Below are 17,631 nucleotides of genomic sequence, written 5' to 3' on the forward strand. Positions count from 1 at the left end.
TTACTGTGACATTGCAGTAAGTTGTTGAGTGCTCTGTGGAGGTTCTTGATTAATTTTCGGTGGTGATTGGGATATTCCTGTTGGTTGTTCTGTTTGTCGGCTTTGGTTATGGAATCTGTGGAGAACTCCGCTCAGCAACTTACTACTCTCAAGGTTGATGAAGGCCGTTCTTCATCGTATACTGCTCAGTCTAGCTATTCTCGTGGGGGCATCCATTGCACTCATTGTAGGTTGGATGGCCATACTGTTGATTATTGCTATGATTTGCATCCTGAGCTTCGTCCATACAGGCCTGTAAATGCCTCTGCTACTGCTTCTGATGGTATTTCTTGTCCTGTGGCTCCATCTAAATCTGAGTCCCTTGTTATCCCTCGTGCAGAATATGAGGAGCTTATCCGTCTTCAAGATAAGGGAAAAGAGCCAGTTGCCACGTTTGCCCATAAAGGTAGTCCCTCTTGTTTTCTCTCTGGTACTTCTTTTGGGACATGGCTCATTGATTCAGGAGCATCCCACCATATGACTGGTAATCCTACAATTCTTTCTTCTCTCCAACCTCTCCCTTCTATGGGACCTCGTACTGTTACATTGGCAGATGGGATTACATCCCCTGTTTCTAGGATGGGTGATGTCTCCATCTCGACAGGACTTCAATTGTCTTCCGTTCTTTATGTTCCGTCCTTTCCTATTAACTTGTTATCTGTTCGCCGGTTAACGAAATCACTGAATCGTACTGTTTTCTTTTTTTCTTCTCATTGTGTTTTTCAGGACATGAAGAATGGGACAAGGATTGGGGAGGGCCGTGAGATTGATGGTCTTTACTACCTTGACCAGGCCGGTGCTGGTGTAGCTCTTCGTTTCTCTGTGGATGCTAATCAATGGCATTATAGTTTGGGACATCCACCTGCGGATACGCTTCGGAAGTTTTCTTTTGTTTCGGAACCTGTTCCATCCTTTCATTGCGAGTCGTGTGAGTTAGGTAAACACCATCGTGTGTCCTTCCCTTCTCGTCTTAGTAGTAGGGTGTCTCGTCCATTTGAACATATTCATTCTGATGTTTGGGGTCCAGCTAGAACTACGTCATTAAATGGACATAAATATTTCATTACCTTGATGATTATTCGAGAGCCACGTGGTTATTTTTACTTAAAGATAGACCTCAAGTGTTTAATGCATTACGTCACGTTTTATTTTGAAGTAGTTAACCAATTTATTGGGACTAATTCACAATTTGGATCATTTTATCTTCCTCATGCTTACTCAGTCCAGCTTGCAGACCAACTGTCTAAATATATGATCCAAGAGCAAGATCGTTTCTTGATTGATGAGCTGTCTTTTATCAAATTGTATAGATTTACTTTATTTATCCTTTATTTCTGGGTTGTTTTTAGTATTTTAAGGATTTATCAGTTTCCTAGGGGTTACGTTTACTGAATGCAGTTAGAGCTTACTACATGTCTCTCAATTCCAGAAAGACAAGCACGAGAAAATAAAACTAGTGACATAATCCCCTTCAAACAATTACTCTCAACCAACTCACAAGCTATTAATCTGACCCTCTACCTAATAGACGCTTCTTAACATAACTAGATAGATATGCATCAGATAATGGTAAGGGAAATGATAAATGCGCCCCTTTTCATTACTTGGGACACCCTGTTACAGTGTATCTATGACTGCAAAGGGGCTGATGTACTTCACATTTGAAGGAATGAAGTGACATGATTGCCACGTACAATGCAGCTGGGTGTCCCAAGTGATGGAAAGGGGCGCATTTATCATTTCCATGCTAGTTTTAACCAAGAAGAGTGACAAAGTCTGCAACTATTATAGTTGATCATATAACCTATTTAAAGTAATTTCAATTGCAAGGAGGCAGTTTCCAGGATTTCTGGGAACACAGTGTCCTTGAAGTACATGTTTAAATGATAAAATGCCAAACTTTTCTTCTAAATGAAGCTTAATTGTAAGAAAGCAATTTCCAGGATTCCTGCGTAATGTAGAAATCTTCCTCACAGAAAAATGATACTTGACATGATCAACATACCAATGCTTTCTTACAATGAAACAGACAGGCGAGCTTTCAAATGCCAATAAAATGTCTAGCTACGGTAATCAAGAGCTAATGCTTGCGGTAAATAACCAGGATTTTCCAGGCTGAAAGAAAAGCAACATCAAAGCATATTAAGAAGAAAGAATTACTTGAAAATAGATTGTCTTCCACACAACCACGAGCCATATACTCATAAATCAGTACTCGGTGTTCATCTTCACAGCAGTATCCTATCAGTTTCACCAAATTCGGATGTGAAAGTTGCCCCAGAAATATAACCTCAGCCTACATACAAGCAAATTTCAATAGAAATTATGAAAAGTCATCACTAAATAAAAAAAAATATGCAAGAAAACACCCACAATACATTAAATTGAACAGTAGCAACCAAACTTTACCAGCCATTCTCTGTGGCCTTGAAAACTGTTATTGCCATCATGGACCTTAACAGCTACGTGAATAGGCACAAGCCCCTCCCTTAAATCTTCAGAAATGAAGCCTTTGTAAACATGTCCAAACCCACCTTCACCTAAAACATTATCTTTCCAGAAATTTTGGGTGATTATCTTCAATTCACTGTAACTGAACACTATCAATGGATTTGTGGCGGAATCTCGACAAAAATCCTCAACTTCTTTGGGAGTTGATGGAAATTTAGTATCATCCTTCCCCTCCTTCAATAATGGGATCGGGTTCTTTGGAGAATCTGAATCTAAGCAATAGAGAAAACATAGAGAAATTGAGTACATGTCAAAGAATAAACTTCTAAACTTAATATCTTAACTAGGTTCAAAAAAAAAAGTTAGTTTCAATCTAAGAAAACATAAAGGACAAAGTATGTCACTTTCAAAAAATAAATAATTAAAAATACACTAGAGAACACCACCAAGTAGAAGTAGAAATGGAAGAATTCAATCATCCAACTTATTTCAATCAAAGAGATCATAACTACTAAACGAACAAGTCAAAAACCAAAACTTGTTAATAAACAAAATTCAAACAAGAAACATCCAAGTAAAAATTACTGAACAAAATCCATCTTTTTATTAGTTTCAACGCTAAAAGCATAAAAACTGAAAACTAGGTTCAAAGTCCTGCAAGAAGCAAGAGTAATGCAACAGACTAATTTAAACAAAAAGAAGGAAAAAAAAGGAAAAAAATCTAATTCTGTTTATCATATATAAATCTCATAAAGAATAAATATATGATAACATATCAAGAATCCCACAATAAGAAGATCACTTACTGAAAGAGTGAAAGTCAATCCAAACAAGAAAGAAAGAAAAAAGACGACAAAATAAAACCATGCTACAATAGATGATACTCTGTAGCCTCAGTGAAAGATCTCATAAAAAGACAAAGTGAGATTCAAATCCTACAATGAGAAGACCCTATTTACATAGCAAATCGAACAAGAAAAGCAAACTACTAAGATAATTTCAACTTTTTGTTTCAATCATAAATGCATAACAATCAGAGCCCACTTAGAAAGGACCAATTAAAACAATATTCAACTCAACTCAACTAAGCCTTTGTCCCAAACTAGTTGGGGTCGGCTAAAGAATCCTTTAGAAAATTTTCATCAAGAAGGTTAAAGAATCTACCCGGCTCAAATTGACTAAGTCTAATCCTGACCAATTAAAACAATAAATTGGGATATCAGACTGAGGAGAAATTTAGAGGCTGAAATTATCAACTTCACAACACTGTTACAATCTCTCTCATCTACTTATCTGTAGCCTTTCCACGAGGATGAATGGATCTGGATTCCAGATTCTGAGGGGACATTCTCTGTCCGGTCCTTCTTCCGATGCATGAATGACGGTAATTCACCTACTTCTCGTCGAGCCAGGCTTTGGAAACCCTTCATTCTGCCAAGGGTTCTGGCCTTTGCCTGGACGGTATCTTATCGTTCAATTAACACTTGCGACAGATTGAAACATCGAAGCTTCAGTATGGCGTCATGGTGTGTCCTCTGTAGGGCGGCTGAGGAGGATCTTGATCACATTCTCAAATTATGTCCTTATGCACATGCAGTGTGGGTGAGTATAATGCGCTTTTTCGGAATGTCTATTGTTCTACATTACCGAGTCTCCAAAGTGCTACCTTCATGGGGTGGTGCCTTTGTTGGGTGCTTTGGCAGCACGATGTGGGCGTCGACACCATATGCGATTATATGGCAATTATGGAAAGAGCATAACAATAGAATTTTCCTGGATAAGGAACACTCTTCGGCTAATGTGATTCTCGATACTAAACTCCAGATTGCGGCATGGGTCAAATCCAAGGATGCCATTCTGTAAAGACCGTCTTTAATTTTCGTTCATAAAACTTTAGATTTAGGCCATAGGATCATTAGATCATATTTTCAAGGGTGGAGATCATCGATCCATCGTTGATCAACCCTCGATCGTAAGAATCAGTCGCTTTTTCCTTGATCTTATTATTTTATTATTATTTTCATCATTTTATAGCTAAATTTTGGGCATCAAAACTTATCCGCTTGATGTGGGTTATGCTCCGTTAGATGGGATATTCGAATACCTATCCAACAGGCCCAAGATCACACAATTTGGATTCAATTTGATGAAGTTATGACCAATTTACCATTAAGGTATGGGTCAAATACAGGATTTGTGATTTAAAACTCTGTTTTTTTACTTTCACTCAATTCCTTAAAATTTAAAAGTAATACATGTACCAAGGGATTTTCCATGAAACCCTCTTTCCATGAAAAATATTCATTTCCCCCATGGGAGGGACAAATTTTCCTCATGTGGGAAAATTTGCCAACTCACGAGATTTGAATTAGATTTTGCAAATTTCTTAGATTGGTTGACTTTTTATTTAAGGAAAAATTAGGTTGCATATCTTTTAACTAGGCAAGAGATTTGACTTACAAAATTTGAATTAGAGGAGGAAAAACCTCATGGAAAGTTTGGTTATAGCAAAACATAAATCAAGTTTTAATTTAGGAAAGAATATTTAATTTTTGAACAACCAAATTCTTGGAGGGAAACCTAAAAAACAACCCTCCATAAAGTGTTTATTCCTTAACCTTTAAGATCCCTTAATTAAAGAAAGTCAAACATGAAAATCCTAAGAGAATTATATATGCTTGGCCTTTCCCTTTAGGAAATCATTCATACACACAAAAAAAAAGGGGGGGGGGGGGGGGGGGGGAGGGGAGAGAGGGGAAAAAAAAAAGAAGTCTCCCTCTCCCTCGTTGCAAAAGGTGGAAGAGAGATATTGAGTGAGGGAAGAGAAAAGAAAGACAGAGGGAAAGGAGTGGAAGGCCAAAGGGAGGCTTGAAATTCTCTAACTTTTATCATCATCAAACAAGTACCCATATTACCTTCCTTGTCTAATAGTGTTATTTGGTCCCAAAACAGATCAGATGTAGTACTGTTTTTATGTGTTTTTCTTGGTCCCAAAATGGACCAGATTTAACGATGTAATGAGTAGTTTTCCTTGGTCCCAAATCGGACCAGATTCAACACTGCTTTTGTGTGTTATTCTTGGTCCCACAATGGACCAAATTAAGCATTGTTTTGTGTGTTGTTCTCGGTCCCAAAACGGACCAGGTTTAACACTGTTTTGGTTTGTTTTCTAGGTCCCGAAACGGACTAGATTTATGCATTGTTCATGTATGTTTTATAGGTCAAAAGATGGACCAGATTTACACCCTCATAATGTATGTTTTATAGGTCCCAAAACGGACCAGACTTATACCCTGTTAATGTATGCTTTATTGGTCCCAAAACGGACCAGATTTGTGTACGGTTGATAGGTGTTTTTACGTATCAAAACTAGACAGATTTAAGCTCAGTTATATGCATTTTTATTATATAATAAAATTGGACAGATTTAAAGACCGTTATATGTGTTTCTATGTATCAAAACTGGAAAGATTTAGAGTCAGGTATATGCATGTTTTCGTGTGCTAAAACTGGACAAGTTCTACGTCATTCATATGCATATTTTATATACTAAAAACGGGACATCAGTGTTCTATGTTTGTGCGCAAGTTTTATGCCCTCAAAACAGGGCAGCAGTCATGTGTTTTTGTGTGCGTGTTTTATGCCCTCAAACAGGGCAGCAATGATGTTTTTTCTGTGTGTGAGTTTTATGCCCTCAAACAGGGCAGCAGTCATGTGTTTCTGTGTGTGAGTTCATGCCCCAAACAGGGCAGCAGTAGGCTTTTCTGTGCATAAGTTTTACGCCCCAGAACAGGGCAGCAATAGTGTCTTGTATGTGTCTTCTTGCTGCCCAAAAACAGGGCAGCAAGAGTCTTCTCCGGGTATTATCTTTCCTGTCCAAAGATAAGACAGCAATGGTACGTCTATGTGCATGGGTTTCACCTAAGATGGGCCTCAACGTAGTACCTGTACGTATTTTTGAAAACTTAAACATAAGGAAAAAAATTGACATTGTTATGTTCTATCACTTGACTCCAAGACTATCACACTCCACTACCTATCAGAAGCCATCCATTCTTCCGCATTCGTAAGTTAAGGCAGGTGATAGCTAACTGTGCATTGTATGGATTTTCAATTTTTGCAATAGAGATGGTGAAGTATTATAAATTTAGTTTTCCTTTTTAAACTGCTCATGTTAAATGAATTATAGTTCCTATATCATATATTTGGAATGAAATTCAAATTTTGTTAATGGATATTTTTGAAATTGGCTGTTTCTTTTCTTTTATTACGTGGAAATAATTGAAAGGCTTATAGTAGTGTGGAAAAACTAATCAAAGAGGAATAAATAGGTAAGGGTGATGAGAAACCATTGAGTTATCCCCAGAATTAAGAATATACAACTTGGGAGAACCGCGCAACCCCTCTTTGATGCCGGAATCCTATGGAGACCACGAGTCCCTAGGCGGTATGATCTACCGTAATAAGTCCACGCGGAATCGGCCGCGTCGGCAAGGGCAACAGGCTAGTTGGGAGCTCGAGTGCCCTCGGTTAAAAAGAAATTGTAATGATAAGAATGTAATGGATTTATACTCACTCTTATTGTAGTTGACTCTTCTCATTTCAGTTGTAAGTACATTTCGTTATTTTAAAATGGTTTCTCTATTCTGTTGTAGAAATTTTTTGTAAATCATTATTACGGAAATTCAACTGTTCTATTTACATTATATGAAAATTGATCTGCTGTTTGAATTGAATTTTTATACTTGCTTACTTTCTATCGATCTGCTATTAACCCAGTTTTTCTCACCAGGATTAGAGGATGTTAACGAGGGTGCGTTTGCGCACGAAGATGTCTAGGAGCGTAGGATGATGGGAGCAAATAAATAAGGAAGACGACACCCTTCGTCGACACTTTGAATTTATTTTAGATTGGCTAGTTTGATACTTTATTTAGTTGAGTAATTTGTTTTAAGTTAAAGTTATTGTAAGGAGACATTCTTGATATTGGAATAAGAGATATGGTTATTTAATGTTCATGCTTTAAAAAAAAAATTGAGTGGTTTAATAGGTTCTTGCTCCTAGCGACCCGGTGACAGAAATCGAGTCGTTACACATTCCCTACTCGACAGGTCACATTCTGCGCCATTGGCTGACTGTATCCTTTGAGAAGTTGCAGCATCTTAAAATAAAACCGTCCTGGACCCCGCCGGAGAACGGGTGATTCAAACTTAATTTCGACAGCTGTTCTCTAGGCAACCCGGGTGTTGCTGGTATTGGCGGTATCATCCGTGACGACAAGGCGAGAATGATCCTATCATATTCCGGACCGGTTGGGATCTGTGATGCCAATGAGGCGGAGGCGAGGGCACTTTTGTTTGGCTTAAAATGGTAAGTCAAGAATAATTTGGGATCATTGGTTGTGGGGGGGGACTCGGCCAATGTTATTGCTTGGGCATTGAGCCGGTGCCCGGGTCCCGTGGCATCAATCTCATATTCTCGACGAAATCAGGGACATCGTGCGGCTCCTACAACCCAAAAATTACCCATATGCGTAGTTCCGCCAATGAATCGGCGAACTGCCTCACCAAAGAAGGAGCCTCTTTGGAGGAGAATCGTATTGTCGTTGCCATTGAGGAAGCAACCACCGTATGATGTTTTTCCTTTAGTTTTGTTCGATTTTGGTTTGGGGACGCCTTGTTCCCACCCGAATTGTATGACTTTCGTTTAATGGAATTAAAGTAGATAATTTTCAAAAAAAAAAAATTAAAACAATAAATTTATAAAATGAATAAATTTTATTTTTTGATCAATTGTAAGTGATATAGAATACTAACAGAAATTCAAACCCACGAGTTTTGTAAAAAGCAAATAACACTTTTTTTCAATTGTAAGTGATATAACATACAACTAGAATCATCTACAGAAAACCAAATGAAAAAAGAAAAAAAAAGGCTTCAGCATTAAAAGAAAACGAGTCCGACCTTTTAACATGTTCAAAGATATAATATAAGTATACAGATGCAAACACATAATCAAAATCAAGCTGAAACCGCTCAAAAAAGACCAATTCAAAGCAGAAAACCAAAAAGGAAGACAAAATTAGCAACCGAAATCCAATTCTTTGTAACTTTATTTCAATATGATAAGTAAAAGAGAACAAACTTACCCCCAATTTCTCAAACAACCAAAACTCAATTTAACATGTTCAAGCTTTTAACATGTTCAATGATATTAGTATACAAAAGCAAACACAGAATCAAAATAAAGACGAACCCGCTCGCAAAAGACCAATTCAATCCAGAAAAGAAAAAAAGGAAGGCAAAATTAGAAACCAAAATCCACCACTTTTTAACTTTATTTCAATATTGTGGGGAATTTAACCGGGTAGAACTCACCCCAAAAAGCTAGCCATTAGAGAGTGGGTGCCCATTCCCTTGTAACCCATTCCCCATCCATTTCACTTATCCGATGTGGGACTATTTGCTTTTGCTTGGAACCCCAACAATCTCCCCCCTCCACGCAGAAGCAACGTGGACAATCTCACCCCTCCACGCGGCGGCAACGTGGGAACCACAAGATACTACACCCGGGTTTCCGAGATCTTCCCCAAGGGACATTCACGCCCACGGAGGCAAACCGGGGTTACCACGCCCCGAGCCCTGATACCATTTGTTGAGAAAATCCGCCGGCCGAATCTGATTCAATCGTGCACAAATTAATGGAAAAGATAAAAGTAAACAAGACACAAGATGAACACCAAGATTTTACGTGGTTTGGCCAAGCCTACTCCATGGGCGAGAAACACGATCTTCCACTATAAGAAAACAATATACAAGGATTATAATGGATTAAACTCAAACCCACAAACCTGCAACCCTTTCCTTGATTCTCAAACGAAGACCATACAAGAGTAACCCGAGAGAAACACACAAGAGAAAACCCAAGAAAAACCCCAAGAGAAAATCCCGAGAAGGAATCCCAAGAAGAAACCCACATCCGCTTTCTTCTTCTCTCTCTTTCTCTCTTTTTCTTCCCTTCTCTCTCTCTCTCTCTCTCTCTCTCTCTCTCTCTCTCTCTCTCTCTCTCTCTCACTTCCCTTGAGGCAACCGAACACACCCCAAGAGACTCTCACCTCTCACTTTTGCCACACACACAAGAGAAAAGAACTCTCTTTTTATACCCTAGCTCTTCCTAAACCTAAACCAAAAATACTTTCTATTTTGGCTTTTTGCCTTCCTACCCAAGAACGCCCACCTGGGTGGGAAATAACGGAACCTTTCCAACAATCTCCACCTTGGCTTATTTCCCAGCCATCGGAAGATTTTTCGTTGATGTCGCCACCGGTCCACTAAAGCCGCAAACCACCATTGGCCTTCCGAAGTACCAATCACACACCCCTCGAATCATCCTGGTTCTGACTCCTTCCGATTCGATTAACACAACCAATGCACATGGGTAGCTGCCAACCCATTGACCCACCTAGTTAACCTTGGAGAGGGATCTCGATCCATCCTCCCCAACGCAGGTACTGTCATCCTCTCACCATCGTCTGCAACCTGGAAACCTGTCTATACACCAACTGTGAAAGAGACCTGATGATGGTCAATTAATCTCAGTGCAGGAAGCCTCAGATCCATTCAATTTCATACCCAATTTAATGGACCCATTCTGATTCAATTAAAGTAGCAGCAAGGCACAAAAGTCAAATCTGCTAAATAAATGGGTCTATTAGCAGAGAGCATATTTAATGGATTAAACTTCAGACCATAACGTTAGAGGAATGGAAAGGGGATGCCATCATTAGCTTCAAATTATGAAGGAATTCTAATTGGGAGTTGAACTTTCCATACAAACCACCCCTGAAATTAAATCCATTCCAAATATTACACTTCAGCCCTCAATGTATTTTGGGTAGGGAACAAGAAATTCCCTATCTCTGTGTGCCACAACAGAAAGCTATCACTATTGGCACTCACGACTGAGATTAAAATGCTCAGTTGCTCTCTGATGGACCGAACCAAAGCAAACTTCCTTCTACGGTGATTTTATTACAGATGAAAAAAAAATAGAACATCAGCAAGGTAGGGTTTGAGGAATTACCAGCGATCTCTGAAGTAGGGGTTGTTCCAATCTCAACTTCAAGCCAGCCTAACTGCCAAATCAATTCAATCACGCGAACAGAATAGGACCCGGGCTTTGAACTGTTAAAGAGCAAATTCACGATGAGGGCTGCTTCTAATTGATGAAGATTGCGATCGATCGACTAGCTAAGCGAGAGGACGCAAAGCCCTTCTTGCACAAAGAAAACCTTGCAATCTACAAGGCTAAAGATGAAGTTTGGGAAAGGAGGAGCTGCATACAACAGCCCTAACCCTCTTCCCAAAGGAAAAAACAAGATCTCTCTCTCTCTCTCTCTCTCTCTCTCTCTCTCGCACAAATCCCTAAAACAAACCCTAATTTTTTTTTATTCTCCAAAAGCTGCTCACAAAAGAGAGAAATTGGGTTTTATATGTTAGCCCTTTACATGCGGAATGTCCTAATTACCCTTACTTACCGAAAGACACTAAATGACATTTAAACTTCCTAAATGACTAAGCTACCCTCATTGGCTAGAATTAATGAAAACGAAAACAATTCCTACACTAAAGAGCTTTTTAGGCCGATGTAGTATTTGCCGAGGGGATGCTCTGCATCAAACTTCCTTTCTTGCAAGAACGCATCTCGAGTTCCCACCAGCCTCACCGTTGTAGTCTCCACCGGGGTCAAAAATATAAATGGTCCATGCCCGATTCAGGAGATTCATGTCATAGTGATTACCCACCTTAATTCACTCTGCATCATAGAAATCCTCCTACTCATGTGGCAGTGAAAAGCAGTCTCATCGTGAAGAATATATGTGTGAAACAGCCCATGTGAAAAGTCCAGCGGATAGACCTCATAGAATTCTCCAAGAAGTGCATTGTCTCTAGTGTGAAGCACCACAAGGTCTTCAACATGTAACCCACACAGCTCATGGTCGAAGTAATGCCATTGTACATATGTTTCTTGTTTGATTTGGTTGTTTATAAGTCCTTTATTCTCTTTTTCACTGTCACCTTCAACTTCATCATGAATTGTTACCCCATCAACAATGTCAGGCATAGAAGCTTCTTGGACATCTTTATCTCCTTGCTCCATGAGAACTTGCTGTCCTAAGGTCTCATGTTCGACAATATAAGTGCCCTCATCATTAATTCCTTCAAAAGTCACTTTGTTAGTGCCACTAGCCCCATCACCAACGGCACTAGTGTCATCAAGTCCATCATGAGCAGCATTTCCATCTTCTATGTCCAATGTAGAAACATCTTGAACATAGTCACTCTTGAAATCCAAGTGCACTTTCTGTTCTATTCTATCCTCTTCATCATTTTCCTCCTCGAGATGAGTAAAATCCAACTCTAGCTCATGAATTTCACTAGAATCGTCAAGCTCAATACCGATTACATCTGACTCCAAAATTATGACTTCTTCTACCTCTTCTTGATGTTCTACTTGAGAGGAACTGTCATGTGCGCCATTCTCATCAACATCATCATATTTGGATTCCTTTTCTTGCAAACATGCTGCCTCTTTGTAGCCTTGGTTGCACTCATAATGAGCATAGAAAGGAGAAGCACAATCAACATTAGTAGAAGGCTTAGGAATTACCTTGGCTAGCCGTGGTGCTCGGGGGAGAAGGCCGAGCCACTCTTGGCCTTGATTTCAATTTGGGATGATCACAATAAGGTAAGAATTGGCGCCAACTTCTTCCTTCAATTCGTCCCAATCCTTAATAGGTGTTTCATCGAGTTCTCTTCCTCGGTAAGTCAATGAACACCACCAATACTTGACTCGGTCTTGGAATTTATCAACCACCATTGGCACTTGCTTCCTGGGCGGCACTTGCTTGTCATCAAACTCCTTCTCAGTGGCATGTACCCATTCCACCATCTCCATAGCATCCAATCTCCAGGATAGCTCGGGAATGTTAGCCTCCACATGGAGGTCCATCGGCCGATCATAGAATAAATAGGAGCTACGCTTTGGGGCTGATTTCCTCAGTAATTTCCTCTCATAACTATCCCGCTCCCCTTCTTGAAAATCATATCCACTCAATGGACTGGACAGGTTGTGTTGGGAAAACCGGTTAAGCTTCCGATTCAAGCCTCAATCGTCTTCGGTAGGCCATGATGACGAACTACTTGGTCAAAATACAGATCTGCTACGCGGCTAGCATCCATGGTGGTTTTACATGGCATGAAGTGTGCCATTTTGCTAAATCTGTCCACTACTACCATGATGCTGTCCCATCCTCTTGGAGTCCTCGGGAAGCCGAGTACGAAATCCATCGAAACATCAACCCAAGGAGCTTTAGGAACAGGCAATGGGATGTACAAACCCGTGTTGCTGCTGCCCTTTGAAGTTTGGCAAACTCGGCATCGTTTGATGCAGCCAGCCTGTTTAGTTTATCCTGAAGGATGTAAGCTAGCCAATTGCAGAAACCTAGAACATAGGGCGGAGGTACTCGCAATACCTGCGCCTGAGTTTCCACGAAGCTTTGCCCTCAAGGCAGCTGAATCCTCCCCTTCTCAGTCTAGTTCATCACTTCATCTTCTCTTTCTCTTATATTATAGCATGCATGGGATTTAAGTGACGTAAATAAGTTCTTTTATAATATGCCATGTCAAATCAACTTCAAACAAAAGCAAAGTCATCCAATCTACACAAAATTAAGTGGAAAGGCAATGCAAGTGGTAGGTAGATCAAACCATCAACCACAGAGAAACCTCTGTCAAATACACAAAACCATGGCGACACAACAAGCATTCACAGCACCATGGAAACCCAAGAAGCAATCACAAGCTGAAATATAACAAGGATCTCATCCAAAGCAGCCCAAACACATAAAATAGCGCACAATCAATCCACACAACGAAGGCACAGTTAGCAAAATATAGCAGTCCACAAGAACACTGGCATCCACTAACAAACAATCCATAATCTGAAATGAGCATCAATCAACCCTGCTAGTTCTTCCCAGACCTATCAAAGTTAAGAAACTTTGTATGGCCTAGCTATGATACCATTTTGATGCAAAGTTGCCAATGGTCAATTACTCTCAGCGCAGGAAGCCTCAGATCCATTCAATTTCATACCCAATTTAATGGACCCATTCTGATTCAATTAAAGTAGCAGCAAGGCACAAAAATCAAATCTGCTAAATAAGTGGGTCTATTAGCAGAGAGCATATTTAATGGATTAAATTTCAGACCATAGGGTTAGAGGAACGGAAAGGGGATATCATCATTAGCTTCAAATCATGAAGGAATTCTAAATGGGAGTTGAACTTTCCATTCAAACCACCCCTGTAATTAAATCCATTCCAAATATTACACTTCAGCACTCAATGGATTTTGGGTAGGCAACAAGAAATTCCCTCTCTGTGTGCCACAACAGAAAGCTATCACTATTGGCACTCACGATTGAGATTAAAATGCTCAGTTGCTCTTTGATGGACCGAACCAAAGCAAACTTCCTTCTACGGTGATTTTATTACAGATGAAAAAAATAGAACATCAGCAAGGTAGGGTTTGAGGAATTACCAACAATCTCTGAAGTAGGGGGTTGTTCCAATCTCAACTTCAAGCCAGCCTAGCTGCCAAATCAATTCAATCACGCGAACAGAATAGGACCCGGGCTTTGAAGTATTAAATAGCAAATTCGCAATGAGTACTGCTTCAAATTGATGAAGATTGCAATCAATCGACAGGCTAAGCGAGGGGATGCAAAGCCCTTCTTGCACAAAGAAAACCTTGCAATCTACAAGGCTAAAGATGAAGTTTGGGAAAGGAGGAGCTGCATACAACAGCCCTAAACCCTCTTCCCAAGAAAAAAACCAAGATCTCTCTCTCTCTCTCTCACACACACACACACAAATCCCTAAAACAAACCCTAATTTTTTTTATTCTCCAAAATCTGCTCACAAAAGAGAGAAACTGGGCTTTATGTGTTAGCCCTTTACATTCGGAATGTCCTCATTACCCTTACTTACCAAAAGACACTTAAGGACATTTAAACTTCCTAGATGATTGAGCTACCCTCATTGGCTAGAATTAATGGAAACGAAAACAATTACTACACTAAAGAGCTTTTTAGGCTGATGTAGTATTTGCCGAGGGGATGCTCTGCATCAAGCCCCTACGCGTGCACGCGCTACCACTCTGTTTCCAACTAGCCATCGAGACCTTAGGAACACGAGTCACCGTGTCCCCGACCAAACGATACTATCCGCCACACTCATCTCCTTTCATCAGAACCATACAGCCGCATGTGATTTTCATGGCTCCACCTGCGGCTGAAAACCTGCAACCCGTGGAGTCCAACCGGCAAAGAGATACTAGATTCTTCCGTAGCTTTGGGACATACGCCACACCACCCAAATTACGAACCACTAAATCGAACATCTTGATCTTCGTCCCAACTCCCGTGACGTCACAAGTAGACCCGTCACCCAAAGACACTACACCTGCCCTTGTCTCCTGGAACGTATCAGAATATTCCCTCCTAGAGCATACATCAACAGAGCACCCTGAATCTAAAATCCACTCATCATGAGGAGAATTATGATTACCTGTGGAGACTGTGAGAACGTCTCCAAACTCTTCACCCTGCTCATCCATTACTGCCACCGCCGTATTTATAGCACCATCGTCTGCATGGTCAGCTCGCTTCGGACAATCCCGCTTGATGTGGCCATATTCCTTGCAGCAGTAACATTGCATACCCTTTCTACCGACCTTGGATTTTGACCTGCCTTTTCCCGATCCCCTGTCAGACGGCCTTCCTCTTTGATTCCCACCATGAACAACTAACCCATGCTCTTCACTTCCACCAAGAACAAGTTTCTTCCGCATCTTATTGGATAAGAGCAACGCCGTGACTTCCTCCAACTTTATCGTATCCTTACTATACAATAAAGTTGTCAAAAGGTTGTCATACGAAGTAAGAAGCGAAGTAAGAAGCAAAAGGGCCTTGTCTTCTTCCTTCAACTTTTCGTCAACCTTGTGGAGGTGATCTACAAGCCCTTTGAACACCGTGATGTGTTCCAACAGATTCCCACCTAATTTAGGCACATCCTCATATTACTCCTAACTTCTTGGTGTAGCGCTTCACCTCAAACGAGAATCTTTGTTGGACAATCTTTCTACCCCCCCAAAGATCGCTCTAACCGCGATCCAACTACAACACCAACGATCACTCCACCTGACCTCGACGATCGCTCCAACCACGGCTATGATACCACTTGTAGAACTCACCCTTGAATTCTGATACCATTTGTGGGGAATTTATAAACACCCCTAAAATCTAGCCATTAGAGAGAGGGTGCCCATTCCCTTATAACCCATCCCGATCCATTTCACTTCTCCGATGTGGGATTATTTGCTTTTGCATGGAACCCGAACAAATATGAAAAGCAAAAGAGCACAAACTCACTTCCAAATTCCCAAACAACCAATACCCAATTATTAAAACCATATGAAAACTAGTATATAAGTAAAACACAAAATCCTACCTGATATTGTAGTATATGATCGATACTCTGCAAACAAAACAAAAAAAGAAGAAGCAATTTTTATGAAGTTTAAAACACAATCCCGAAACAATCAAAAGTCACAAACCGAGAAGCAATCCATACAAACAAAACCAAAGGGCACGAAACTTTACCTGGCTTTGAATTAGATGATACTCTGTAAACGGAAGGTTTCCAACAGCAGTTCCCCATCAAATAGAAACCAAAGCACAAACTCCCTTCAGCACAAAGCCATCATCCCACACAACCCAATTCTTAGTCTGAGAAAGATTAGAAACTGAGAAGAACAAAGCTCATCTTTACCTGTTTTGGGCTGTCTGAGAGAAGAAGATACTGGAGGGTTCTGAAGGGATTTTTGATGTGGGTTCTTTGTGGGCTGTTCTTCCATTTCTAGAAAACAAGGACAGGTTTGTCTTCAGATACAGAGGCGGCTTTTTGAATGAGAAAGAAATGCCGTTTGGGCCCGCGCTGGGGTCCACGGCTTGTTTCTCTTGTTTGATTCAAAAATTGCTGCGCGTGAGTTCCTTGCGGATGGTGTCGCATCTTTTTGTTTTGGATTTTGAGAATCGTTTTTAGTCCAAAACTGATTCTTGGCAAAATAGGGGATTTGGTTTGCACTTGTAGAATTTATTTTGGACCCACCCAACTAATTACTACATTCCAACGAAAATACTCATATTGTTGTAAGGAAATTTGACACAGGGGGGACAAATAAATGACATAATATCACAGGGGTCAAGTATTTGTTGAAAATCACAGAAGGGGGTCAAAACCCGGTTAACGAAAATTCGAATGACAAGAACGCCCCTCTGGCAGAAACAGAGTGATTTGACTTTGAAAAATAAACAAACATTTAAGTTTTCCCTCTTCTCTCTTCCCTCTTCTCTCCTCTCGTCTCTGTTTAATTTTTTTTCGTCCTCTCCTCCGGCGATCTCTACGGCAATCTCTCCGGCGATCTCGACGAAGGTGAAGCATATACACGGTTACGGTTCAAAAAATGTGAGTTATTTCGTCTCTCTCCCTCTCCTAACTGCCATGCCATTTTTTTTTTTTTTCTTGACCTATGTAACCATGAACTTTTTTTGATGGGTAATCTTTGATTTGTAACAATTTTTCTCCTAATTTGTGCTTGGATTTGTGATAGGATTTCCATTGTTGAAATATAGAAATTTTGAACTGTGATGAGTGTCGGATTGAATCAATTGAAATGACTAAAGTTTCCAACAGTTCTGCTTGTTTAGTGTTTGATGAAAGTTGTGACTTAGCAATATCTTATCTTCCACAAAATTTACACAATAAAATATGTCACCAAGTTTCCTTCTTGTTCCTTTTCATGATTTGTCTTCGGTGTGAACATAATTTTGTCCAAGAGCTATTAATCTTACCTTAGAAAGTAGTTGTTATCACTAAACATAAATCTTACTTTCGAAACATTCTTTAACAGGGGAACATTCAACTATACTATGAGGGAAACCACTCTTTAGGCCACATTAGGTATGAAAACAAAACAACCATTAAAAAAAAGGTGTAAAAGGGAAACATTCAACTAT

At 40.0% G+C, this 17,631-nt stretch overlaps 1 protein-coding gene across 1 annotated transcript in view; it reads right to left on the reverse strand.

Annotated features, from left to right (window-relative positions):
* Nucleotides 1-16,484, reverse strand: part of LOC143887691 (putative serine/threonine-protein kinase PBL16) — a 31,083-nt gene extending 14,599 nt beyond the window's left edge. Inside the window, exons 1-4 of the mRNA XM_077391836.1 lie at nt 16,385-16,484; nt 16,216-16,299; nt 2,449-2,762; nt 2,200-2,335 (exon numbers count right to left, since the gene is read on the reverse strand). Coding sequence (XP_077247951.1) covers nt 2,200-2,335; nt 2,449-2,762; nt 16,216-16,299; nt 16,385-16,469 — 619 coding nt within the window. The 5' untranslated portion in view covers nt 16,470-16,484. The remainder of the gene's footprint in view (nt 1-2,199; nt 2,336-2,448; nt 2,763-16,215; nt 16,300-16,384) is intronic.
* Nucleotides 16,485-17,631: the final 1,147 nt, after the last annotated feature.

Source organism: Tasmannia lanceolata, unplaced genomic scaffold (genome assembly GCF_043159265.1).
Source record: "Tasmannia lanceolata isolate RefF3 unplaced genomic scaffold, GAP_Taslan_0.1 ptg000012l, whole genome shotgun sequence".
NCBI classification, from domain to species: domain Eukaryota; kingdom Viridiplantae; phylum Streptophyta; class Magnoliopsida; order Canellales; family Winteraceae; genus Tasmannia; species Tasmannia lanceolata.